The sequence below is a fragment of the Aspergillus lentulus genome (assembly GCF_001445615.1).
Source record: "Aspergillus lentulus DNA, contig: Alt16, strain: IFM 54703, whole genome shotgun sequence".
NCBI lineage: Eukaryota > Fungi > Ascomycota > Eurotiomycetes > Eurotiales > Aspergillaceae > Aspergillus > Aspergillus lentulus.
Window position 1 is genome coordinate 369389 of NW_028322113.1, and position 24540 is coordinate 393928.

At 50.9% G+C, this 24540-nt stretch overlaps 9 protein-coding genes across 9 annotated transcripts; 4 read left to right on the forward strand and 5 right to left on the reverse strand.

Moving 5' to 3' along the window:
* Positions 1-148: 148 nt before the first annotated feature.
* ALT_7613 (putative C6 transcription factor) lies at positions 149-3769 on the reverse strand (the record flags this gene model as incomplete). Its single annotated transcript, XM_033557463.2, has 7 exons — positions 149-1190; positions 1244-1314; positions 1369-1697; positions 1754-2777; positions 2840-2879; positions 2935-3476; positions 3542-3769. 7 exons carry the CDS (start codon positions 3767-3769, stop codon positions 149-151), a joined length of 3276 nt encoding a protein of 1091 aa, XP_033413354.2.
* A 522-nt stretch (positions 3770-4291) lies between these two features.
* On the reverse strand, positions 4292-5144 carry ALT_7614 (RNA-binding signal recognition particle subunit SEC65; the record flags this gene model as incomplete). Its single annotated transcript, XM_033557462.1, has 2 exons — positions 4292-4647; positions 4730-5144. The coding sequence occupies 2 exons, from the start codon at positions 5142-5144 to the stop codon at positions 4292-4294; spliced, it is 771 nt and encodes a 256-aa protein (XP_033413353.1).
* Positions 5145-6920: 1776 nt separating this feature from the next.
* Positions 6921-8550, forward strand: ALT_7615 (aminotransferase, class III; the record flags this gene model as incomplete). Its single annotated transcript, XM_033557461.2, has 5 exons — positions 6921-6933; positions 6985-7290; positions 7359-7705; positions 7782-8234; positions 8293-8550. The coding sequence occupies 5 exons, from the start codon at positions 6921-6923 to the stop codon at positions 8548-8550; spliced, it is 1377 nt and encodes a 458-aa protein (XP_033413352.2).
* Positions 8551-8786: 236 nt separating this feature from the next.
* ysh1 (cleavage polyadenylation factor subunit YSH1) lies at positions 8787-11929 on the reverse strand (the record flags this gene model as incomplete). The annotated part of the gene is made up of 5 exons (XM_033557460.2): positions 8787-9376; positions 9435-10089; positions 10142-11285; positions 11623-11720; positions 11777-11929. The coding sequence occupies 5 exons, from the start codon at positions 11927-11929 to the stop codon at positions 8787-8789; spliced, it is 2640 nt and encodes an 879-aa protein (XP_033413351.2).
* A 702-nt stretch (positions 11930-12631) lies between these two features.
* ALT_7617 (uncharacterized protein) lies at positions 12632-14389 on the forward strand (the record flags this gene model as incomplete). Its single annotated transcript, XM_089600295.1, has 1 exon — positions 12632-14389. The coding sequence occupies one exon, from the start codon at positions 12632-12634 to the stop codon at positions 14387-14389; it is 1758 nt and encodes a 585-aa protein (XP_089455188.1).
* A 2186-nt stretch (positions 14390-16575) lies between these two features.
* ALT_7618 (putative protein kinase (Lkh1)) lies at positions 16576-18843 on the forward strand (the record flags this gene model as incomplete). Its single annotated transcript, XM_033557458.2, has 6 exons — positions 16576-17391; positions 17443-17521; positions 17578-17925; positions 17983-18445; positions 18501-18588; positions 18643-18843. The coding sequence occupies 6 exons, from the start codon at positions 16576-16578 to the stop codon at positions 18841-18843; spliced, it is 1995 nt and encodes a 664-aa protein (XP_033413349.1).
* Positions 18844-20437: 1594 nt separating this feature from the next.
* Positions 20438-22007, forward strand: ALT_7619 (amidase; the record flags this gene model as incomplete). The annotated part of the gene is made up of 2 exons (XM_033557457.2): positions 20438-21800; positions 21853-22007. 2 exons carry the CDS (start codon positions 20438-20440, stop codon positions 22005-22007), a joined length of 1518 nt encoding a protein of 505 aa, XP_033413348.2.
* Positions 22008-22067: 60 nt separating this feature from the next.
* ALT_7620 (GNAT family N-acetyltransferase) lies at positions 22068-22855 on the reverse strand (the record flags this gene model as incomplete). The annotated part of the gene is made up of 3 exons (XM_033557456.2): positions 22068-22405; positions 22489-22661; positions 22737-22855. The coding sequence occupies 3 exons, from the start codon at positions 22853-22855 to the stop codon at positions 22068-22070; spliced, it is 630 nt and encodes a 209-aa protein (XP_033413347.1).
* A 374-nt stretch (positions 22856-23229) lies between these two features.
* On the reverse strand, positions 23230-24412 carry ALT_7621 (sideroflexin family transporter; the record flags this gene model as incomplete). Its single annotated transcript, XM_033557455.2, has 4 exons — positions 23230-23910; positions 23961-24055; positions 24118-24251; positions 24309-24412. The coding sequence occupies 4 exons, from the start codon at positions 24410-24412 to the stop codon at positions 23230-23232; spliced, it is 1014 nt and encodes a 337-aa protein (XP_033413346.1).
* Positions 24413-24540: the final 128 nt, after the last annotated feature.

The window sequence follows — 24540 nt, forward strand, 5'->3', positions numbered from 1 at the left end:
TCGGCTGCTTGAAAATAGAATCATATCTCTACCCTTTAAGCGTCAGTCGTTATCATGAATATTGTTTCATATACACAACAATAAGTTCTGAGGGTATGTACGTGTAACGGTGAATACCGACAGTAGACACGCCAATCTATCCGCATAATCAGCAATACGAGAACCACTCCGGATCTCGCCCATCACTCATCCCCGCATCAGTGTCCCCAGCACTCGTATTGCCGCCAACATCCCTAGTATTCGCGAGATTGGCAAACTCGAATCCAGAGACTGGATCGAGCTCCATCAACTCATCTGCAACGGGAAGATGCTGACCAAAGACTGCATCCCACTCCGCCCAGTCGAAGTTCAGATTCGGATCGACCATGCTTGGCGGCGTAGGCGCTGCTCGTGGTTGTGAGGTCGGCAAGGACATATCAATATAAGGCAAGGCGGCTGAGGACAATGTGAGGGCGGGCTGAGTGAACGGGTTAGTCGAGGTGAACGGTGGTATACTTTCCGGAGGAGAAATAGCCGAGCCAGTGAATGTGGGTTCGACCGTGGGGATGGCTGTTGCAGGGGACGTAGAGAATCGGGGAGTAGAAACCACCCGGGGAGTTGCAGGCACTGCACTTGGCACAGGAGGGGGTAGTTGGTATCGCAGGGGACTGGGCCGTGGGGCTAGATGAGAGCGTGTCATGTTGTAGAACATTTTCGAGAAATCTGTCAGCTGCTTTCGCGAGGTCAGTGGTGTAATAGTGGACGGGTTGCCGGACGCTTGATTTGGGTATGAGTTGGAGACCGGGGAGTATTCGGGAGGTGTGGAGGGAACGCCAGCTCGGATCTGAGCCTGTTCAGTCCATAATCTCTGGGGATCCAGGCCTGCTTTTTGCCACGCCTTCTGACGCAGCCTTCGGATCATATCCCATGCTTCGCGGCCTCCGTCTTTCAAAGGTCGCTGAGTCGTGATGCCGTCCTCTCCGCCGACGACACCACCATCAGGACCTGAAAGTGAGAATATCTTGTCGATGAATGCCCGTGACTTGGAAGCCTCGGAGCTATACGGTCGTTCGTAGAGATCGATCAACATGATCATGGTTGCGTGCATCGGCTGATGATTGCCGGGCCAGCTCCATTGGAAGGGCTGGAAGTCTGGATCGGTGGCCAGGGATATAAACTTCTCCATAAAGCCGTGGCAGTGGCGGAGCGCGCTATCTTCATCAGAACCTTTCAATATAGCCTTCAAAGGCGTCATCAGACTCACCTTTGTCTAGCCGTCGGCCAGATACGGCTTTTGGCGTTCTTGAGAAATGGCTGATAAGCAACACAAAATGCCTGTCAGGGGCTTGTTAACCATTACTTCCAATGATGTCGACTTTCGCACCTTACCTTATCAACGAAAAGCGAGAGAAGTATTCTCGCCCACTTGTGAAAGGCTACGAGAACATGAGAATGATATTGTTCTGAACATCCATGTGGGCCGTCACCAGGTAGTTCGGTTTCACCGGATCGAGCCTCAACAGGGGAGCGGGATGCGAAGGATCGTGATCTGTCCGAGTTAAGCGAGTGAATCTCTTGGTTCTTCGCTTCGGGAATTCTGTTGATGATCGAATTCAGTTTGAGTTGGAGATCGACCAATATGGAACGAAGTTCCTCCATATCTCTTCGTGTGACAGGCTCAGTGCCCAATTGGATCTTCATTATACGACGGACAGCACCTTGAAATGTTAAGTCAGCCATCTGGCCAGTAAGCAAGGCGTTGGAAGTCACTTACGAGCCATGACATATTTGCCCCGTGCTGACAGATAGTACACGTTTACCATTGATGATCCGCCGCAGATCGTCGGATCATCTGGGTTATCTCGTGGCCGCAGACCAGCAGCCACCAATCGCTCATACTGTTCGGCTTCGGCAGTGCCCAGGAGTGTGTCTTTGACTTCACTGGTCTCCTGTACATCCCAGTACTTCTCGTCACTGACAAGAGGTGGAAGTCCACTTGACATGGCGACAACACCATCCATATGCACAATATGCCACCATATCCGGCGACGATACTCTGCTTCGCAAGGTTCAATGCCGAAGTTAGCAGGGTCCCGATGCAGGCCCATTGTTTGTGCGACTCGCATAGAGAGACTAATGAATAAACTGCTCGTTAAAGGTTCTTCCTCTCTGGAGAGAATTGTCTGTACTAGAAGATAGGCAGCAAGGCCCTGTAATGATGGGCTTCGAGGAAAGGATATCTCGGTCAACCACCTTGTAACCTCGTCGTTGTAGGTCTTAGAAAGCGCAGAACGTGATGAGGCATTAAACTCAGCCTTGATCGTCCGTATTGAGATCGTGACTGAGCCGCCATACCAGATAGCGTAGAGTAGCGGGATAAAAGACGGATCTGGACAGGGCTCCCCGGAGTAGCTGCTATAATCATACCAATCCCAGAAAGCATTATACAGTTTCAGGATAGTAGGTGGGTGAATGACTGGACTTATGGCATGTATTCCAGACATGAAGCCTTTGTAGAGTATATGGCTTTGTCGTTTAGTAGGAATGTGGTCAAGCATATCGGGCTCGACCACCTTGTCTTTGACGGACGGCGACTCGCTCGAGGGGAACAAGATGGTCTTCTGAAAGGTCTCTCCACGGGAGAGCCTGTCTCCAACCATCGCATCGGGGCTTTCCTCTGATATCGAGCTCTTCCACTGACGGCCGGGCGTCCTGACCACCTCATCACTATAGTTTTCGTTGCGTGCGGGCTCGTGTGAGCGATTCTGGTCTCTGAGCAATTGATTGAGCTCATTGATCTGCTTTTTCTCAGCTTGCGGCCCTAAGGCTAGATTACATTACTCCGAGAATCAAAGCATACCTCTTGGGAGATATAAGCCCAATAAGTCGTCCCAACATATCTAGTGTTTGTTTAGCCGAGCGTCCAGCCGCCCACATCTTCCGCGCATAACTTACCTCGACCTCCCGCCGTCTTCCAAACTTAGATGGCCTAGATTCAAGCTACCGACCGGGTCGACCAGGTCAGTTGCATGACCAGCAGGTATAGGGAATTCGTCTCCACTTGAGTCGACGCCGCGACGAGGACTGTCAGACCGCGAATTGGCAGAGGACCTCGGTTGTGCACTGTTTGCTTGTCTAATCTCAGCGCTCATGGCCTCCATGCTCGCCCGTTGTTCCAGCAGCTGTCGCTCCATCTGCTCCCGCGGCTGATCCGTCTTGCTCAATCGCTCTATCATCGAAGCCAACTTGTCTAGCCGAGCCTCAATCGCCTGCGATCCGAACTTCTTCCCGTCAGAGTGCTCCGCCGGCCTCGGCCGGCCCTGCACCAACTTTATATCATCGGCATCCTGGTCGAGCGGTCGAGAAGCCTCTCTTCGCCTCTTCACGCCATGCGCACTCTTGTCTTGACCGCTGCGCGAGGCAGCGTCTTTCTGTAGCGTCGCATCGTAAACGCACTCAGTTCCGTTCTTCGCGCAGCTTCCGCAGATTGGATGGACCTTTTTCACTTTTAGCATGGTCTCCAAATGACAACACTGTAAGCGACGACAACCGAGGCGCATACCTTGTCGCATTTCACCTTTCGCCTCCGACAGGTATGGCAACTGTAGCTCGCGCGGTTCCGAGTAATCTGGCGGCCCGCCGCACGACGACTTTTGCCTGTCGCAGTTGTGCTCGGCGCAGGAGAACAAAACAATGGCCGAGGAGAGTCGTAGTTGGATCGAAGCTGAGGCTTGGGCCCCGAACTCGGGGACCCGTAGCTGGGCAGGCTTCTCGTGGGGTCTGCGTTCATGATCCCTCGGTCGGGGAATGGCGGGGTCGTCAGTTCAATCCATTAACGCGTCAGGGCCTCGGAATGCTGCACGCGACTTGACATCCGCAGCGCAAATGTTCGTTAAGGTACATAAGGTTTCGAATCACGGATCGGATGGTTTGTTGAAAATTAGTACGAACTACGGATCTGGGGAGATGACGCCTCCGGGGTAAATGTTGGTTATCGGAGACCACCAGCCAATGACCATTGCGGTGTATGAAGTTGCTGGCTTTAACCATTCTAGACCTGCTTCAATTACGGTTCGCAAAAAGATAGCTTACAGGGCAGAATTGAATGCCAATCGGGGAGGAGAATTCTATTGTAATCTTCCCTGGAGAGAATTAAGCTGTCATGAATTCATGAATTTGTACCAGAGAACAGCATAAATGGAAAATGCCGTCTAGTCACCCACCGCACAACGCCTTTCGCCCATGCAATGCACCCAGAAGAGTAATAGATACAAGAATCAGATAGGTGACGGTGTATATAAAGTTCTCGACATCAGGCCTTGCCCTTCTTCTTATCCTTCTTCTTCTTTTCGCTACCACTCGCTGACGGTTCGCCCATCATGCCAGCAAGATTGGGCATACCAGGGATCTGAGGCATGCCAGGCATTCCTCCCATGCTCTGCATCTCAGCCATGGCATCTTTGAGAGGGTTATCGCTAACACCTCCACCACTGTAAGCGGGAGAATGGATCGGGAGAATCTTTCCGATCTTCCAGCCTCGGGGGGCTGGAGGAGCACCAGGAAGCTTCTCAGGCATCGGGAGGCCTTTGATCCTCAGACGGTAGGGTGATTCTTCGGTCGTGGGGTGAGCTTTGAGATACTGCGCAACGAGGATATAGAGATGATGCTCTACAGCCAGTTAGTCTTTAATTCGCGATCTGCCAGAGCGTGGAGAAAGGAATCGGAAAGCAGCCAGGGGCAAAGCACGTACTGTTCTTGATCTTAGGATTGACGAGGTTGCCATCCTCGTCCTTCAACATAACCCGTACTCGTCCCGGATTTGCCCAGTCCTTCGGGTGTAACTTTTCCGGCTCAAAGCCGACATTAAGACCCAGCATTTGTACGGCATCAACAATGTCCCGAGCTAACGGATTCTCAATGGCAAGCTCCGTTCCGACCTTGCGGCCTTCGGCGCGGGATCGAGTCTTGTCGAAGTAGACTGGGTATAAACATTGAAAATGCTTTGGAATCTCTCGGCGAGGCTCAGGAGCTGGTCTCATTGGGATTTGCGAAGCACCGGGAGGAGGCATTGCAGCAGGGGAAAGGATGGAGGCTGAGGGGTCGGAGGGAGCGATCTCCTCTGGATCTGAGTCGTAGACCTCCTCGACTTGTGCGTGTCGTGACATTTTGCCGTGCGCTATTGTTGTAAATATCGGCGCAATAAAATTGAAGAACTATTATGAGCCAGAGCAGCGCAGCGACTGTCGGGGGGCGTTTAAAAAGAAATGGTCGTTGTTGGGATCTTGAAGTCTGTCCTTTGAACGTTTCTGTGCGGAACGGGGTTTTAGTGCGGAGCGGAGAGCTCATTGTTCATTGTCAACAGTTTCCGCCTTACAGGTGGTCCACAACATGTTGTCTGAATCCCGCTACAAGATGGAGCATAAATTTGTCAAATAAGTAGTGGTCTGTTCAAGCATACATTATCGCTGGTGAGATGTGAGAGCCTGATTTTAAGGCCTGCTTGCATCCTTACAACCGGCAAGACATTTATTGCGAAATGAAAATATATATATAATGGTCAACCCATGCTGCCCCTGCCCAATCTACAAGACACTGCTAAATGAGAAATGATTGAATTGAAACAAGCAGACCAGAAAGCTCGAAGTGGCTAGATGCTATGTGCCACTCCCGGCCCGTTATCTCTTCTTTTTACGACGTCTCTCTGGCAGCTCTGTGGTTGACTAAAGAGAACACAGTCGGCTTCGGAGACTCAGTCATACTACTTTTCTATACGGTTTTAAGAAGAAGCTGAGTGTAATGGTCACGCCAGTCATGCAGCTAGGTCGCACGTTATGGCCTTTGGCATCGGTCTTCGACTGTTCATTCGGCGATGTCCAATTGCTACTTTACTCGGGAACATCCTCTTCACTGTCGAACAATTCAAACAGGAAGCAAAACATGGCGAGAACCATGTTGCACCATGCAAGTCGGGACATTGAACCATTCAACATATGACCATATCCGTCTCGATCAGGTGTCATTCCTTGCGATTGGGCTCAGGTACCGATTCTCTCGGCGGCCAAGGTCAATCAGGACAGCTCTCTCATTGACAGGATCAAGTCATGAGTCTCATGACAGAAGAATCCGCAACCATCCTGGATCGGGCTACCCAATGTGAATAAGCTGTGAATTCTTCGCTAAATGTGACACATAGCTGTAGTTGGAGATTGTGGTATCTGGTAGAACATAGACAAGCGGCGTAGGATGTACAGGTCTGTTGCAAGCTTAACGTCCTCTCTCTATTAGACAACCATGCAGGGTGTTCGGCGCGATCATGGATGATCTGCATGATGAACTATGAGTCATTACCGCCAATGGTCAATGCTTTGCAGTTCACCTCAAATTTAGTGTTGAGGTCTCATGGGATCCAATGAAGACTTTGTCAAGGTTGAGACCAGGATTTGTAGCCGATGAGAAGACAACTTATGATATCCATTCTATCACTCTAGTGTAAAGTAGTATTACGAAATGTCCATCCTCTTACGACGTAATCCCCTCAATTTGGAATTCATCCAGCTAATCAAGGAGTGATAGATAACCTCGTAGTAATGGATATCTGCACAACAAAACGCTGATTGGACCAGATATAACCGAGAAATGCCGAAGAAAGAATAGCGTGATGACTTGTCGGCGGTCAAACCCAATCGTGATCTCGGCTTTGCGGAGTACATCCATCGGCATGCCGAAACGCCCCCGCATTTGGAGAACGAAGATGGGGTATGAGGGAGACGTTCGTGATAACGGTACTACCCCAGGTACAGTGAGCTGGCCGCGTATAAATAGGTTATTCTTTCTTATCTTCTTGCGATGCGTTGCGCTACTTAAGCCATCCTACTCATTATTGGATTGACTTAACTTTTCATTCTACATCTTCTGGCATAAGTACCAAAGCTTCTTTCAGCATGACTCAAGCGGGTGTGTATTACCTAAAGCTATACCTATGTTCCTCCGTGTAACATCGCATAGCATCCAATACTCGCAGTGCTGTTCTACATAGAGACACGCGCTTTATTCCCAAAAAAGCCGTCGGCGGTAAAGGCAGCTATATCTTCCTGGAGGACGGAACGAAATTCCTCGATTCCACAGGCGGTGCTGCCGTTTCTTGTCTAGGCCACGGCCACGAGAAGGTAACTCAGGCTGTTGCTGACCAGCTCAACCAGCTTGCCTACTGCCACACTGCTTTCTTCGGTACCGAGGTATCGGAAGAGCTTGCTCGATTCCTTTGCGATTCGACAGGGGGCAAGCTTTCCAAGCTTTATGTCGTTAGCTCTGGTAGGGGACCGTACCCAAGTCTGGAACAAGAAATACACCAACTTGCTAATGTGATTGATCACACATAGGCTCCGAGGCGGTCGAAGCAGCACTTAAACTCGCTCGCCAGTACTTCCTCGAGGTATCCCCGGCCCAACCACAACGAACCCGATTTATCGCGCGCCTGCCGTCTTACCATGGAATCACACTCGGCGCCCTAGCAACAGGAGGCCACGTCCTGCGTCGCCAGCCCTTCGAGCCTCTTCTCGCCCAGAACACCTCGCACGTCTCGCCATGCTACGCTTATCGCGGAAAGAAAGAGCACGAGTCGAACGCAGATTACGTCGCGCGACTAGCTGCAGAGCTGGATGCGGAATTCCAGCGAGTGGGACCAGAAACTGTGTGCGCGTTTATCGCTGAGCCGGTAGTTGGTGCGGTGAGTACTCCACACCCAATCCATCAGTCGTCACCGTTTGTCTCGCATGCTAATCTCGACCTGCTGCGGTGTATAGGCCCTCGGCGCCGTCCCTGCCGTCCCAGGGTACTTCCCGGCCATGAAAGCCATCTGCGAGAAGTATGGCGCACTTTTCATTCTCGACGAAGTGATGAGCGGGATGGGTCGGTGCGGCACCTTGCACGCATGGGAAGACGAGGGTGTAGTCCCCGACCTGCAGACTATCGGAAAGGGACTCGGAGGAGGATATGCCCCGGTTTCTGGTCTTTTGATCGGCGAGAAGATCGTGCAGGCGATGGACAAGGGTACTGGCGTTTTCCGACATGGACAGACGTACCAGGGTCACCCCGTTGCTTGTGCTGCTGCGTTGGCCGTTCAAAAGACCATCACGGAAGAGAACTTGCTTGACAATATGCGGGCTATGGGTGCTTACTTGGAAAAGCAACTCAGAGAGCGGTTGGAGGCTCATCCGAATGTGGGGGATATAAGAGGGAAAGGGTTGTTCTGGGGGGTACGTCTCCATCTAGGTACGCGTGTCAAAGGGGAAATGCTGACTGACGCTGTTATAGATTGAGTTCGTCAAGGACAAAGGCACAAAGGCGCCCTTTGCTCCAGAGACTGCCGTCGCCTTCCACGTCCAAGAGACTGGCCTGAAGCCAGTCCATGGGATCTCCTTGTATGCAGCGAGCGGATGCGTTGATGGTATACGCGGTGACCATGTCCTTCTCGCTCCTCCTTACAATGTGACCAAGGAGGAAATTGATATCATCGTTGAGACGGCGGCTAAGGTGATTGGAGAGGTTTTTGCGAACATCGCCAGTGTCTAGAAGATAGTAATACCTACAGCAGTGAATTGTGCCTTTTGTGACTACTCGAGTGCCGAGATGGCACCATTTGTGACCGTATTGAGATCAGATTGCATTCGTATTGCAGAATCTATATGTTCATTCAGAATTTTCAAAATGATAAATGACTTTCGCCGAGAACACCTCCTTGTCTTTGGCCATGGATCCTTCACTGTCAAAAGTATGAACTATTGTTACACATTAGGATGAAAAGACATTTAAGCCTTTGCCTCAACTTCAGTGCTCTTTGATAGAGCATCCTCCTTGATGCCTTGCGTCCCATTTGCGACGGGGGCTGACGGAGGTCCTTCTCCCCACATGCTCGCGACAGTCTCCACAGCCCGTTCAATGACCACGCGGACTCTATCTCTGAGCACGGCGTTTGCACACTCGACCTCGAGATTTTCGAGCCATACCCGGGCGACGTGTTTATCGACCTTGATCTCAATTCCAGGGTAAGGGATCCCAAGTGCTTGCAGACGGGCAAGTTCTGCTGCTTCAATTTCTTCCGTGCTCTCGCCCTCTTCATCCTCCTCGACGTCCTCCTGAGACTCGACAGGAGTCTCACCTGCGGCATTTGATTCGGTCTTGACGGCGGCTGATACCGACGGATCGCCCTTAGTTGTGCCGTTCGCACGAATACCAGAAGGAAGGCGCGGTCGTTCAATGGGTGCAATATCCGATCCAAATTGCGCCTCTAGCATCATGAGCAGATTCTCAAATCTCTCTTCAGGTCCTTGGTGGGCATGGGGATTAGGTAGTTCCAGGTCGCTATGATGGTGATGATGATGTTTGAGCTTTGCGGATTCTGCGGTCATTGGTCAGCATGGAAATATTTCGTGAAAATGAGAAAAGGATCAGCATACGCTTCACTGATGCAGGACTACTCTCGACCGTGAGCAGCACCGCCATAACCGCGTCGGCAACACCGTCATTCATCATGTTTCCCTCCCACTCCAGTTCTACCTCACGAGTACGAGGGTGATAGCGGATGAGAACGCAGCCCATGACGAGGTATGTCTGCGTTCCCGCCATCGGGATCTCCTCATCTGCAGGCTCTTCTTTCATTTCGTGCTCTCCATTGACGGCCTTTGTGGACTCTTCTTTGACCTCACCCTGCTCGCTACTACCGAGTTCTTCAATAGCGCCAAAGGTACCCTCAAGTGCCCATCGGATAAGATCCATACTTGCAGAGCTAAGTGTGATATGCTGCTTGCATGTTATGGTCGTTGTTGTTAAACCAGCATACTCGCGGAGGTCATCAGGCGCCATCAGCGACAGATCAAACCCATTCTGAACCAAGACACCGGACATTAAACGGCCATCGTCCTGGTCCGAAGGAGGAGCGACTTGGGCTAATTTACCGACAACTTTCGCGACCTTGTCTTTTCTGAATGGGATGCGAACTTCATCGCAGTTCGCCGGAGTATAGACTTTAACTTTGACGGTTTTGTCGGCATTGAGACTGAGTAATTTTGACTTGAGTCGCATCATCTGATGCTTCTCGCCATGAACAAGAATCTAGGAGATATGAGACCGCTGACTCATTGGTTAAGATTCAAGAGTTACTCACCACAACAGGCGCGGCCACCTCCTCGATAAAGTTACGATTCTCGACACCATCTACATGGGCCGCAAAGCTGATTTCATCCACCGTACATCTTCGGGGTATCATGATCTTCTGTTCCTCGTCGGTGCCGGCGAGCCCTCGTCGCGAGACTCCGCCCGCCGACCGTGACATCACGGCAGGTATCTGTTCAGGCTCGTTGAGCAGCTGCTTGGCCATTGTTCCCTCCACGCTGTATCCAGTCATAACGACGCCATTACGTTCGTTCGGGGCCCATCTCTCTAACAGTTCCCTACTTGTTCCTGTTTGGAGCATACCCGGTGAAGCCAGCATGACGCATCCGCCTAAATCATCAAAACGTTCCAGACTCCGGAGACTCCTGACAAACTTGAAGTCCCAAGGCCCTGCACTGGCACTCTTGTCACCACTGGCTTCCGCCTCCGCCATGCGCTGACGAAACAGCCGTTTGATATTGTCGTTCATGGCGCCTATGTAGGTCTGATACACAACCATGCATCGTCTAGCAGTATTTCCAATGTAGTAGATGGGTATCTTTTGCAACTCGGGATGCGTTTCCCAATATTCGTCGAGAATCAGGAGCAACTCTTGAGCCCGCCCGAGAGCGAAAACTGGCATGAGGACCCTACCCCCGCGGTTCAGAATGCCCGTTATTGACTTCATGAGAGCCGCTTCCCGCTCCAGCCGCGGAGGATTCGTCGATATACCGAATGTGGACTCGGTAATCAGGACATCTATTTTGATGCCCTTTGGTACCTCTGCTGGGATAAGATGCCTGTCTTCTTCCCGAGAGTAATCACCGGTGAAAAGGATATTCAAGCCAGCTATCGAGACCAAAAACATAGCAGCCCCGAGCACATGACCGGCAGGGAAAGGCGTAATGCGGATGCTATTTATCGTGTGGGTCGTGTTGAAATCGATCGTCTCAATCAAAGGCAAGGTAGACAAGTGATCATGTTCAGTATACAGCGTGGTGCGTTGATCAGACGATGAGGCCGTATTGCTGACTCGCACATTATCCTGGATGAGCCATTTATAGATGGCTTTGGTCGCATGTGTCATGAACACTCGGCCTTTGAAATTCGTCTTGCTGAGGACGTAGGGAAGGGCGGAAGAGTGATCGACATGAAAGCTAAGATCCGAGAGTAAACTTATCAGCCAACTTTCTAAGATAGTCTAGAAGAGCCAGTCAAATCTAGGATGTCAGGGCGTCCTAGGCCTCCACCGTGCGAGCACCAATACCCAGATACAAACAAGAAACAGGAAAATTAACAGCAGGTATGTATTGTATTGTATGGCTCATGTACATGGATCTAGGACCGGTATCACTGAAGCAGAAGTGCTCTCCACAGACTGCAGCAAGGGCCCTGAAATGTCGACGCCCACGCGGCCTCTCTGGAGAGCGATGTACCATCAAGGGTTGTCGTCGGAAAAGCAAAGTATCAGATAGGAAGGAACAATCCACGTACTGGCTTATGAGAAGAATATCAACCGTACTCAGGTCGAACTCGTCAAAGAATGGGAGAGCCGAAAAACCTTCTTTCGCAGGATGCATGCCCGCATCGAGCTATATTGGCCATCAGCTAATTGTCGTCAAACAAGGAGGGAGATTGCACTACAGACCATCACTGTTTTCCCTTTGTACTGAATGATATGGCATGACCGACCGACTTCATTACCTCCGCCTAAGCAGTAGAAAGCAAGTTCATCAGAAGGGTCAACAGGTTCGTCGTCGACGGCGGCGTTCAACGCCGACGCCTTGCGCTTGGTCGCCATGAGGTGAGGCCTAGAGTATGAGATGAGGGCTCAGTTCCACAGCATTGAGAGATGGGATCGTTGAGTTAGAGGTTGTTTAGAGTCGTGAGCCAAGCACTTCGGATCTTCAATCTCGAAAACTGCTTTGTTTTGTATCTCAAACAGCGCGAAATAAACCGGCCATCGAGTACCGTACAATGGCAAGACTTTCAGAATTGCAAAGAAGACAAAGTAATCATGGATCAATGCACCAAAGATGATTCAATCAATGATCTCAACTTCTGTCACACACCGCTGAACCATCCTTCAATCATGATGGTCTTTTCGCTCACAACCGCTTTGAAAGAGTGAAGCCGCAGGTTCTCTTGTTCCCCAGAGATTCTGCTGACATATCATGCACGTGACCTGGAGCTCCCTGTGCGGGATCCTGAGCAAGCAAACCTCGTCGAGTAAAAGCTCCCTTCCCATCCGCGAGCAACACATTTTAAGTCAGTCAACCACCACAACCTCGATCCATAACCTGTTTCGGCTCTCCAGGCGGCGGCTTCCCGCGATTTCATGTCGACCTCAGCGTCCTGAGATGGTTACGGCTGGCGGCGGCGGCGGTTCGAGCAGTCCGCTCACGTTTTCAACTCACGCGCGGACATCTTCATAGTCGCGACACATTCTCGATACCTACCACATTTCTATCTGCTGGCTTGAGGCTCAAGCATTTGGCTCATCATGGCGCAAACTCAGCCTCAGCAGTTTGCTCAATCAATGTCTCCTCCTGTATCCTCACCTTCACCTAGTGCACCGTCCCCGGTCAATGGAGGCGGCATCCCTCCACCGTCTAAGCGACAGCGCCTTTCTCCTCTTCCGCAATCCCAATCCCCCTACGCATCTCCCAGCTTTGGGACTTTGCAGTTACCGTCAAATCAACCAACTCCAACTTCCATGAATGGAATCAACATGAGTGGGATGCCTCAAACACCCGCCCCGCCACCACTCCCGGGCACGATGGGGCCACCTTCTCGGCCGGTGGAAAAGGCGACAGATGCTGCCGAGTTAACAGATGTTCTGGCGTCGTCTGGCATTGATGTTAGAGAAGAAGAGGCCTTTCTCACGAGTAGTTACTCGGCTCCAGGTGTTCAAGCGCAACAACCCTTAAGAGTACAACAACCACCGCCACCGCAACAGCAACCTCAGCTAGCCCTCAATACCTCTTTCGCCTCCCAAGCCTCTACTACCGGGACAATTTCCACCACCCCCAGTTTCAGCGAACCGTCCCAGTTCAAGCCGCAAACCACACAAGACTCTTTCTACACCGAACCGGCGTCGCAACCACCTGCGCCGTTCAAAGACCCCAATGAGCCGACACGAGAAGACACCGAAGCAGCCAGACGCGCACAATATCATCTACAAGAGCCTTTCTTACTGACGAAGGTACTGGAACAAAGGCTACAGAGACGCGGCTTTGAACTTGGTGTTCGCATACCGGCAGAGGGCTTATTTCACCCCGTACCAGGTCGTCCGCAGCCTATTGAGGTTACTGGACCGGATGGTTCGTCCATCGTGCGTACGGGGAAGACTATCCTAAACCAGGAGGGGGCTCCTTTGGTTGATATATTGAATTTAATGTCGATTGCTTGCGAGGAACGGTTGCGCACAGTGGTCGACTATTCCTCGACACTCGCGAGAAGCAGGCGAGCCCATTCCCATGGAAAGGTTCCTATCGAATGGAAGGACCTCGCGGAATCATCTGGCTCAGTGAATGGTGGTGTGGACAACCCTCAGACACCACTCAAACGTAAGCATCAAATTCAGATCAGATGTTTTCCGGATGCTAACAAGCACGAAGGGCCTCATTCGGCGACTGACCCAGCGGCGACCTTAACCGAGAAATATCGTTTACTCATGGAGAAGGACGTGTCCAGCGAAGAGGCTCGTGCCGCCAAACGCGCAAAGCGCAGTGCAAACGCTATCCTCGGGGAGGGTGTTTTGCCCAGAGCGGACTCTGTCGACGTGCCAGGTTCCGGTGCATCGACTCCAATCGCAGAAAAAGCCCCGAGCCTCGACAAGAAAGGTCTGTCGAAGAAGGAAGCAAAGAAACTGATGGATGCAAAGGCCAGCGAGGCTCAGCAACATCAGCAATCTGTGGAGACTGCCCGATTAGCCACGAATAGCATGCTGTCGGGCCGTATGTTCGGAGCCAAAAAATCATACTCATGGCTGAATCGAGGCTCGGCTACTCCCAGTGGCTTCGCCACTCCGTCACGAGTCAATACCGCACCTCACACTACTGGCACGGAGAAGACTGGCCGCACTGGAGAGCCAGCTCCTGTCCCTACTAAACACCTCGGGACTTGGCGGGAAGACAAAGCGAAGGGTGCTGGAATTCAAGTCCGCGATATCTTGTTCATGCTCGAAATGGATGGCAGAGGCTCCCGGCATGTGCAGAAGGCCTATTCCAAGGACATCAAAGAAGACCGGGCGGACTAGTTCGTTCAGCTCACTCTCATATCTAGTTGTCTGTCACCAAGATAAGTGGCAGAGCTTGTAATTGATCTATGTTTCGAGCTCCGCGCAGTTACTACGCAGGTTCGTCGTTATTGGCGTTGCGGTTCACCTTCCATTCAAATGGCATGTTCTGCTCTTCGAGGCATAGGTTTTGTGTCTTATGTATGCATTTTTATGAGGCGATACAGGGGCACTGCATTCTACTCTGTTCTTACTCAGATCCCATAAAATGATTCGATCACCTTGGAATGCAGAATCGTTATGTTGTTATCGAACTACCTAGCTTATACCCTTTCATGTAGAATCAAGCCAAATGTCATGAAATTTCCGCGACGGCATACGATTATCAATTGATCCTCTGTGTCCTATCCGCGCTTGCCTTCCATTGCCAGCATTAAGCCTAACACGGCCATTGCTTGCCGCCTTATCTTGCGCCTTGACGAGGCTAATCAGTATCTGGAAGGATACAATCATCACGAGAAGTAAGCACTCAGATCATTCTCAATATCTCGAGTCTCTTCGGGTTTGAAAAACAGTGCATATTGCAAGATCGATCCAGACAAAGTGGATGCAGTAAATATCTATTACTACTAGTACTTAGCTTGAGTGAAAGTCACTAGATCTACAGTTGATATGTGAATCTCTCAAGCCTCGGAGTTAGAGATCCGAAGCCCCGATTTGCAACCTTGAAGACACAAGAGATGGTAGAATGGGTCATACAAGTAGTATAGACCACAAAAGCATGAAATCATGGTTCCTTACATATTTCGCATATATCTTAGCTTGCCATGAAATGCATTCAGGAGCCACTGATGAATTATATGATGTCAGTGTAGTAACCATAGGGGTAGGCCGAAAAGTGGAGGGGCCAAGAGGGTTCACACTGGAGGGCTGGCACCATGTCCAAAACGAGTTAGTGTATGAGAGAAACGCATGACATATGCTGATCAGTCCCTACGGCGGGCAGCATCTACCATTGGTGCAGTTGCTATGCCATCGCCACAGCGATTCCATTGACCCTCACAATGAGAATGTTCCAGGGTGGTAGTGAATGCTGGAGTAACAGAAAGAAAATGAGCCTGTCTCGACTGAGACGTACTCTCGGACATGGTTCTTCAGAAAACCCCGCTTTGGGTAGCTCAAGATCAGACACGACGCAGCCATTCTAGTCCCAGGCAGTCAATCAGCATCGCATTCACATTATTCATCTGACGCTATGGGCTCCGCCGGTGTTGCCCCCGGCGGATTTAGATGGCTGAATTAGATGAGCCTTGCGATCTGCGCCATTTGCTTACGCGAAGGATGCAACAGGACTTTGTAGACAGTCTGAAAAAGGCACAACCAGCGAAGCAAGGATAGATAGTTTCTTCGATTTCCTCATTGCCTTTGAGGAAAAGCATCATTACAGCGCAGTACTGAAATTCTTGGGTAAAGTCTCCCAGCGCTGCCTGTGTGTAGGACCATAGCCGAGCAAACCCTCGCTTTTACAACAATGCACGAGCGGCGAGGCGCCATTGCCATTCCTCAGTATTATTGCCCTATAGATCTTGCTGTTAGCAGTCTGGAATAGTCCTCTGGAGCCGTAGTCAGGAGGAATAGGACTATAACCAATCTCGACAGTATCTCCATTCCGGCCGCGCGCTCGCTCTGTCCGCCAGAAGCGAAGTCTACCCTCCATCCCCTCCCAATTTCTCGTCTCAAGCACACGTTTCTACATCATCATCATCGCCGTCGTGCCTTTACTGCTGGATAGATGTTCTCCGCCTCAAACCAATGCTGTTTTAATTTTCTGTTTCTCACTGCTGAAAAGCAACTGAGACGTTCTGAATACCACCGAACATTTCCCCCGACCGACCGCCTCGCCCAGTCGTCATCTCCACGCATCGACACTTCTCTGCTCGTTGAGAAGCCCGTCCTCCTCTTGTTCGCTTTCCACATATTCTTTCTCGCGAAACTGCCTGCCTTGCTGTCGATCAAATAATCTGGGATTTGTATTTGGTTTGAGAGATTCAATTTCAAAATATACGCTGGGTCTCCGGCCTAGTCATCGAGTTGATCGAACGGCTCACGATCAACCGATCGGATACGTTTGACTCTCCTTTCTCAATCCTTTTTCTTTCCTACACCATCCGACACTCCTACAATCAATAGGAGTGCCTCAGATCATCATGTCTACACCCTCAACGGCCACTGCAACGCATCCTACGCACCACCAACAACACTACGGATTTCCTCATCACCACGCCTACCAGCCAAACGCCTCCTTTCCCGTCACAACCGCTACAGGGACTGCTCGCCTAGCCACCGCATCCTACCCGTACGCCGCCCCTCCTTCGACCGCACCCCTTCCTTATAACCAATCTACGAAAATGGTACAGCCTGCCTCCACCCCAGCAGCCATTCCACCGACTCAGAGCGAAGTCAGCACGGGCACAGCCGGGTCCGACCAAAGCAGAAGGAAGAAGAAGCCCGACTGGGGCGAGTTCTATAAAAATGGCCTTCCCAAAGAGGTCATTGTGATCGATGATACGCCTCCTCCAGAACAGGACAAGGGGAAGTCCCGTACCACTGCGGCAGCAGCCTCGAACGGCGGCATGGCCCAACCTGCGGGCAAGAAAAGGCGCACTGGAATTGAATCAGCCTATGACCTGGGATACTACGATCGTCCATCATTTTCCACCATTCCTCAGCAATACGGTGAAGAGTCCTCCGCAGCCTCCATTTCTACAGACCGCACGACTTCCCTACATACAACCGCTCCCACATCCCTGGGTTCGCAGGGCAGTACGGGTGCTACCAACGGTGTGTATTATGAAGACGCCAATGTTGGCCAGAAGCGGAAACGTGTGACAACACGCAAGTCAGCCCGCGATGAGCAGAAACGGCGGGAATTGGAAACTGCTGGTGATGCATTCCTCAGCTACATCCCCCCTCCCAAACCACCGATCAAGGCGAAGGAAGTCCCAGTGCCTGTTGTTCGAGATGTGAGTATTAGCGGTTCTGTATCTGGATGCGCTCTCTAACACTCTCTGCAGTATGGAAATCGCCATGAGAAGTATGACGATGACGACGGTCACTACATTGTGACGCCAGATACGCCATTGACAGATCGATGTGAGTCTTCGTACCAGTTGATTTGCCTCGCATGGCAACAGATGCTAATTTTTCAGACTCAATCATCAAGCTTCTAGGACAAGGTACATTCGGTAAAGTGGTTGAAGCATATGACAAGCAGCGCAAGACTCGCTGCGCAGTCAAGATCATTCGGTCGATACAGAAATACCGTGACGCGTCCAGAATTGAACTTCGGGTTCTGTCGACGTTGGCCTCGAATGATAAATCGAACCGAAACAAGTGCATTCATTTACGTGATTGCTTCGATTTCCGAAATCATATCTGCATTGTTACGGATCTTTTGGGCCAGAGTGTCTTTGATTTTCTCAAAGGCAACGGTTTTGTGCCCTTTCCCAGTAGCCAGATTCAGAACTTTGCTCGGCAGCTATTCACGAGCGTAGCCTGTAAGTCACCCTGCGGTTTTCTCTCGTCTCTGGCTAGTTCCATACTGACAATTTCAGTTCTTCATGACCTTAACCTCATCCATACCGATCTGAAACCCGAGAACATCCTCCTCGTCAGCAACGCGTACCAGACATTCACCTACAACCGAACGATCCCATCCTCTTCACACGCAGTTTCACGGAATGCCCGTCAGCGACGTGTGTTGTTGGACAGCGAAATCCGTCTCATCGATTTCGGGTCTGCCACTTTTGATGATGAGTATCACTCGTCGGTGGTATCCACGAGACATTACCGTGCTCCCGAAATTATCTTGAATCTAGGCTGGAGTTTCCCGTGTGATATCTGGAGTATCGGCTGCATTCTGGTCGAGTTCTTCACCGGAGATGCCCTGTTCCAGACGCACGACAACCTAGAACATCTTGCCATGATGGAGGCGGTTATTGGCTCTAAAATCGATACGAAGCTGGTAAAGCAAACAACCCAGGGAGGCCGAAACGGAAGTCAGAACCAGGCGGCCAAGTACGTTCCGAGCCATTATGCTTCTGTGAGGACATTGATGCTGACTTCAGCCCAGGTACTTCAACCGAAACAAACTGGACTATCCTAATGAGGAAACGACACGAGCCTCGCGCAAGTATGTGAGGGCCATGAAGCAGCTTACTGTAGGTTTATTTGCGAGGATCCCTTTTGACAACAGCCTCTAACGAACCGCACAGGACTTCATCCCCACCAGCACTACATTCCATCGCTTGTTCCTTGACCTTCTTCAACGGATATTTGTCTACGACCCCAAGAGCCGTATCACTGCCAAAGAGGCTCTGAAGCACCCGTGGTTCAAGGAGTCTCTAATTGATGATGGCACCGAAGCTCTTCGCATCGGTCAACAGTTGCAACGCAACGGCGGTCAACGCAGCTAGACATCTCAATATTTAAAAAGTGGCAACATCGCTGGTACTCTCGTCTCGGGCACGTCCGGATTTTAATAGTTGCAGCCATGACCGTTGTCTAAGGATACGCGGCGTTGAGGACTCTTTCTTTTCTTGGATAGTGTTGGTTGACGTGGCCAAGCTTGAGCAGATGTTGCGAAGTCCACGACGGCTACGCTACCTTGCCCACAGGGCATATTCTACGCACAATATCTTATGTGACCACGGAGTTTGGTGCTTAACGCGAGGACTATGGGATGCAATTTGGCGGACTTCAGTTACGTGGACAAGGGCCCGTCTGTGATTTATGATTGTTTCGAACCTGAAGAAATCAGCAGAAAAGAAAGAGCAAGGGAACTCGAACTCCAAAGCATACCCTGGAGTCAGCGATTACTGAGGACATATATGTTTTTTTTTTAATCATTTTTAAGGGTTATATCCTGGATTTATGGGCTTGCGTGGACGGCTTTTTATTTTATCTTATTTTTTCCCCTTCTTCAATCATCCATTCAACCTTTCCCTTCTTGAGCAGCGGGATGGTTTATCCATCACCATACGCGCATTTTGTCTATTATTTTCCATTACTTCTGGGCGCCGGTGATAGGATACAGGCTTACTTTACATTTGCATGGGGCTATGCCTCAATCTGTCTTCTTCGACTTGATTTACCACTCCTTTTTACTCGACTCGGTGTTCTATTTAAGCGGCGTACTCAACTCAGTATTGGCAAGCTTTCAATAGGAGCGAGTGTTTGGCACAGATAAGATTTGGCAAACAGAGCATTATTTGGGTTCGAGTCATTTATAGGCGACATGATACAGTTGCCGTCTACATGGATCTGCCATGGATATATCATTTTCATGTATATCGATTTTCATATATCTAGTGCTTACCGTTCTATGGTGCAGCGATATTGGCGCAGCTGCACTGATAGAATGAATGGATAAAATCTACCTTCTCGTTTGATGCAGCTGTCAACCCAGCCAACACCATCAACCACAGCTTATCTTCGTCTTGGTTACAAGACGGCATGCGTCAGCCTTCATCCAGGATAGCGCGTTGCCCCTCTCGCAATCAGCCATTGTTATCAACCCGGGGACGCCACACCACTCCGAGAGTCCGTCTCCGCAACTAGCAATCAACAGTCGCACTAGTTGATCCATGCTCCAAGCCTCCAAAGGAGTTGGAGTAAGTGGGGTTCACGCAATTGAATACTCCGTAAAGACTATCAGTTCCAATTTGAGCGCGATTGCTGATATACATGGTCTGGAATAATAGGATGCTGCGGTTCGTCTTCGGCCGAAGACGAAGACATACTAGGAAGGATGGGGATACCGGGTCATGGAAGACATTGATGTGAAGCACAACGACGGACTAATAGAGAGGTAGCATGACGCTACCTAGTTGAACTCAGTCCACCGTAATCCGATAGACGATGCAAATTGCTGACCCCAACTCACTGATCAATAGTCCCTGTCCTCAGATATACACTACCCCTCATTGATGGGCGAATTGATATATACCCTTGCGTGCACTTGAATATGCAAATGGACTGATTTCACGCTCTTTAAAGGAAAAGGGAGACATGGGCAGCATAGGCTCCATTGACGTCAAAGAGCTTACGATATCAAAGTATCATGATGCTCTACGAGAGGGGAGGACGACCTGCGCCGAGGTGGTCTTAGCATACCTCGATCGAATATCACTGTATAATAACCTGCTCAAAGCTCTGATAACTGTCAACAAGGATGCACTTGACGTCGCCCAACAAAGAGATCAGGAAACAGAGGCACTCCTACAGCAACATGGGAAACACCATGCCTTCCCGCCCCTTCATGGGGTCCCCGTCATCCTTAAAGACATCTACAGCACCATCGACATGCCCACAACATCCGGAGTAAAAGCCCTCCACTCCCTACAAACAAAAGACGACGCCTTCGTCGTTACGAAGCTGCGTCGTGCTGGCGCTATTATCCTCGGCAAGGCCAATCTCCACGAACTTTCGCTGGAGGGCGTCACTGTTTCTTCGCTGGGAGGTCAGACGCGGAACCCGTACGACCTCAGTCGGACACCCGGCGGCTCGTCAGGTGGGACGGCTGCTGCTCTAGCAGCGAATCTGGCTCTCGTAGGCTGCGGCGGGGACACGATGAATTCGCTACGCTCGCCTGGGTCGGCGTGCTCGGCCGTCGGATTTAGGCCGACGAGGGGGCAGATTTCGCGGAGAGGCATCGTCCCTGTCACTGAGACGCAGGATGTGGCTGGGCCGATGGCACGGACAGTGCAAGATGTTCGGGTGTTGTTCGATGTGATGAAGGGCGAAGACGAGGGCGACGAGGCTACTATCGACTGTCAACGTAACGCAATGGAGAGCGCCTCTCGGATATGTGGTGGCCGCAAAAGAATTGGCGTGTTGAGATCGTTCTTCGCGGATGACGGTGACCCTGAAGGCTCAATTGTCAATCAAATAGTGCTGAACGCGCTGGATAAAGCCCAAGCCAACTTGCAAGTTGAACTCGTCACGCTCTCACACCAGAGTGCTCACTGGGACATTCCCGCGCTCGTTTCCACGGCGGACATGCAAGCATACGAGTTCCGTAGTGTCTTCGACACCTTTTTGCAATCGCCATTGATCGCCTTCACGCCACATGAATCACTAGACTCTGTCGTCGCCAGCGGCGAGTACCTCCAAGAAGCCGTGACACCGGTCCTCTATCGCACATTGCAGAAGGACGGTCCATATTCAATGCAAAGTCCAGAGTATGAATCTCGCTTGGCGACAATTGCAGCATTGAAGAAATCTGTAGAGGATTGTTTCGAGGAATATCAACTGGACGCTCTCGTCTACCCGCACCAAAGGCAGCTGGTCGCTTCAATCGGTTCAATGGTCCAGCCACGGAGGAATGGTATTCTGGCAGCGCTGACAGGAAGGCCAGCGATATGTCTACCTGGTATGTGAGTTATGTGAATATGTGCCGTGGAGGAGCCACTAACCATGTCCAGCTGGTTTTAGTTCTCATACCGAGTCGGCTCCTCTGGGTGTACCAATCGGTTTGGAGCTCATGGGCAAACCATGGCGAGACGACGACCTGTTGGACATTGCAGAGCAGTTTGAGAGAGTCATCCAGGGCAGACGGCCGCCAGATCTCCCCATCTAACCATTCTATCGAGTATATATACTCAAACAACATGGTATAAACAGAAAGTAAACTATAATGCTAACACCTATAAACAAAGGCCACACATGCCGTCCCATCCTCATCCGCAAACTCCTCCACAGCCTCAAACCCACACTTCCTCAAAACACGCATACTCGGCTCATTCCCCTTGTCCGTGATAGCAACCACCTCCGCGCTCCTCTCCTGCTGCACATCCCCATCCACCCAATTAATCCTCTCATAGATCCCCGGCCACGCACCCATCAACCCCCTCACAGCCTCAGTCGCATACCCCTTCCCCCAGAAGTCCGGGTGGAAGACATACCCCAGCTCCCAGCGCTTTCCCCCCAATGCCTCAACAAGCCCATAGCGCAAGCCAATAGAAGCGATAATCCGGCCTGTTGCCTGTATTAGTCTGCGCCCACACATAGATATACACATGCACCCAAAACAAGACATGTAGAACCGAAGTCGAACTCACCTTTCCCATCTCCATCTCCCCCTTTAACCGCCACAGACGATTCAGACACAGACCCACTCTCAATCTCCCGAATCACATAACCCACGTTCCCAGGCACCCGCTGCTCCGGCCGCAGGTACTCCTCTACCCATTTACTCGTCGTCGCGAGATCCGCATCAGGGACCTTTTTGTGACTATCTTGTTTCAGCAACCATCTCCTCATTCTCAATCAGATTGATTGATGGGAATGAATGATATGATATGAATACCTCCATTTCATGACCTCCTCTAACCCGCGGATGGCGTGGATGCCTGCCGCGTCGGCGTCGACCATTGCGTCAAATTGTAAGCGGGCGGTGCGGAAGGGTGGGGATGATGAGTTTTCCATTTTTCTGGACTGGATTGGAGTAATTATTGTGAGGATATGGTTTTGGATTCGGTGGGTGAGAAAAAAAATATATATATTTTGTTGTGGGTGGTGATAGTGAGTCATCGGTTATTAATTTGTGGTCAGCATCAAGGTGAGCCAGTAGACGGATGGGGTTGAATATTCTACAGAGTGCAAAGGTCACGGTCATCGAAAGCAGTGGTATATTTGTGTATATATAGATGGTCTATACGCTAAGCAACATGATATCAACAATCCATGTGTATGCCACAGGACGAGGGCTTCTATATTCGGATTCCCGCCCCTGCCAAAAGGAAACGGAGAACCAACGCAATGCTGAGAGCGTCAAATACGATGAGTCCCAATCCACCAATCTACATACCCCGGTTGAATTCAACCTGCCCGTCTTTTCCTCCCCGGCCCCAGAACTCCTCTTCCAGAGACTGGGCGCTGATTGCCTGTCGTTGAGGGAACGCTCCCAGGGCCAGCGGAAGAGCAAACAGCGATGTGGCCAGGATCAGGCCCAGATTGATCGGCGTAATCATGCGCGGACGAGCCTTGAGCCAGGCCGTCTTCTCCAGCCTCACAAGGATCAGAGGCGGTACCACCATGATAGGCGTAGCGTTCAGTACCCGACTGATGGCCGTCTCCCCGACCGCAATGGTGGCGGCCTTCTTGCTCTTGCCCAGACTCTGGACCGGCTCACCGGTCTCCTCGCGCTTCTTTTTCTCCTCCTCAGAGAGGACGGGGTAGACATCAATGCCCTGGCGGATCTCCTCACCACGCATCAGGAACACGTTGAGCGCACTAGCGCTGGAAACTGCAGCAAATGGCACCAGACGGCCGAGAATGAGTTTTGTGTTGGGAGAAATGTTCTTCAGCCGAGGGACCAGCGCGTTGAGACCCAGGGCCACCGAGCAGGACGCTGATACCGCCATTAAGTATGACTTGGCCATCTGAGAGACCGACAGGGGAGTCGACTTGTTCGCATTCGCATTGTTAATGGCGACATTGAGCGACTGGTTGGCGATTTGCCACAGAAGCGTTCCGGTAGTCTATACAGTCAGTGACGCCGCCTCCGATTCAAGAGTCCGATGTTTCATACCCGCAACCCTGGTGTAAGCATGCCCGCCGTCACCACCAGGTTCGAAAGAACGTAGGCCGACATGCGGAAGGGAAGGAAAACCGGTTCGCCAGTGTCTTGATATGCCAAAGTTAGCCACCCAACACTTATATTAAGCAACCAAAGACCACAAACACACCTGGATGCAATGTAGAGTCCACCACCTTCTTCGCCCGCCATAACTCGGGAGTCATAACAGGGACATGATTCTGCTTATAAGACGAGATAAGGTGCTTCGCTTGTTCTAGACCCGACGAGGATACGAACAACATCCTAGGATACATGTCAGTTGAAATACAGCAAGTCGAGACAGGCTGTTGGAATGCTCACCTTGGATCAGAGATATCTGCCGCATGGCGCACACGACCCCAGTAAGTGTTCAGATCATACTGCGACGCGGGAAGGTCTCGGTTGCCGGGAAGTGACGTAGACATGGCTGCAAATCAAAGAAAGACAGTCAATACTAAGAACGACAGACTAAAAAAGAGAAAAAGAATGAAGCAGGGCCGATGTTGAGCAGAAGGCGCTGGGGAGGAGTCACCGACGGAAAGCGAAAATAATT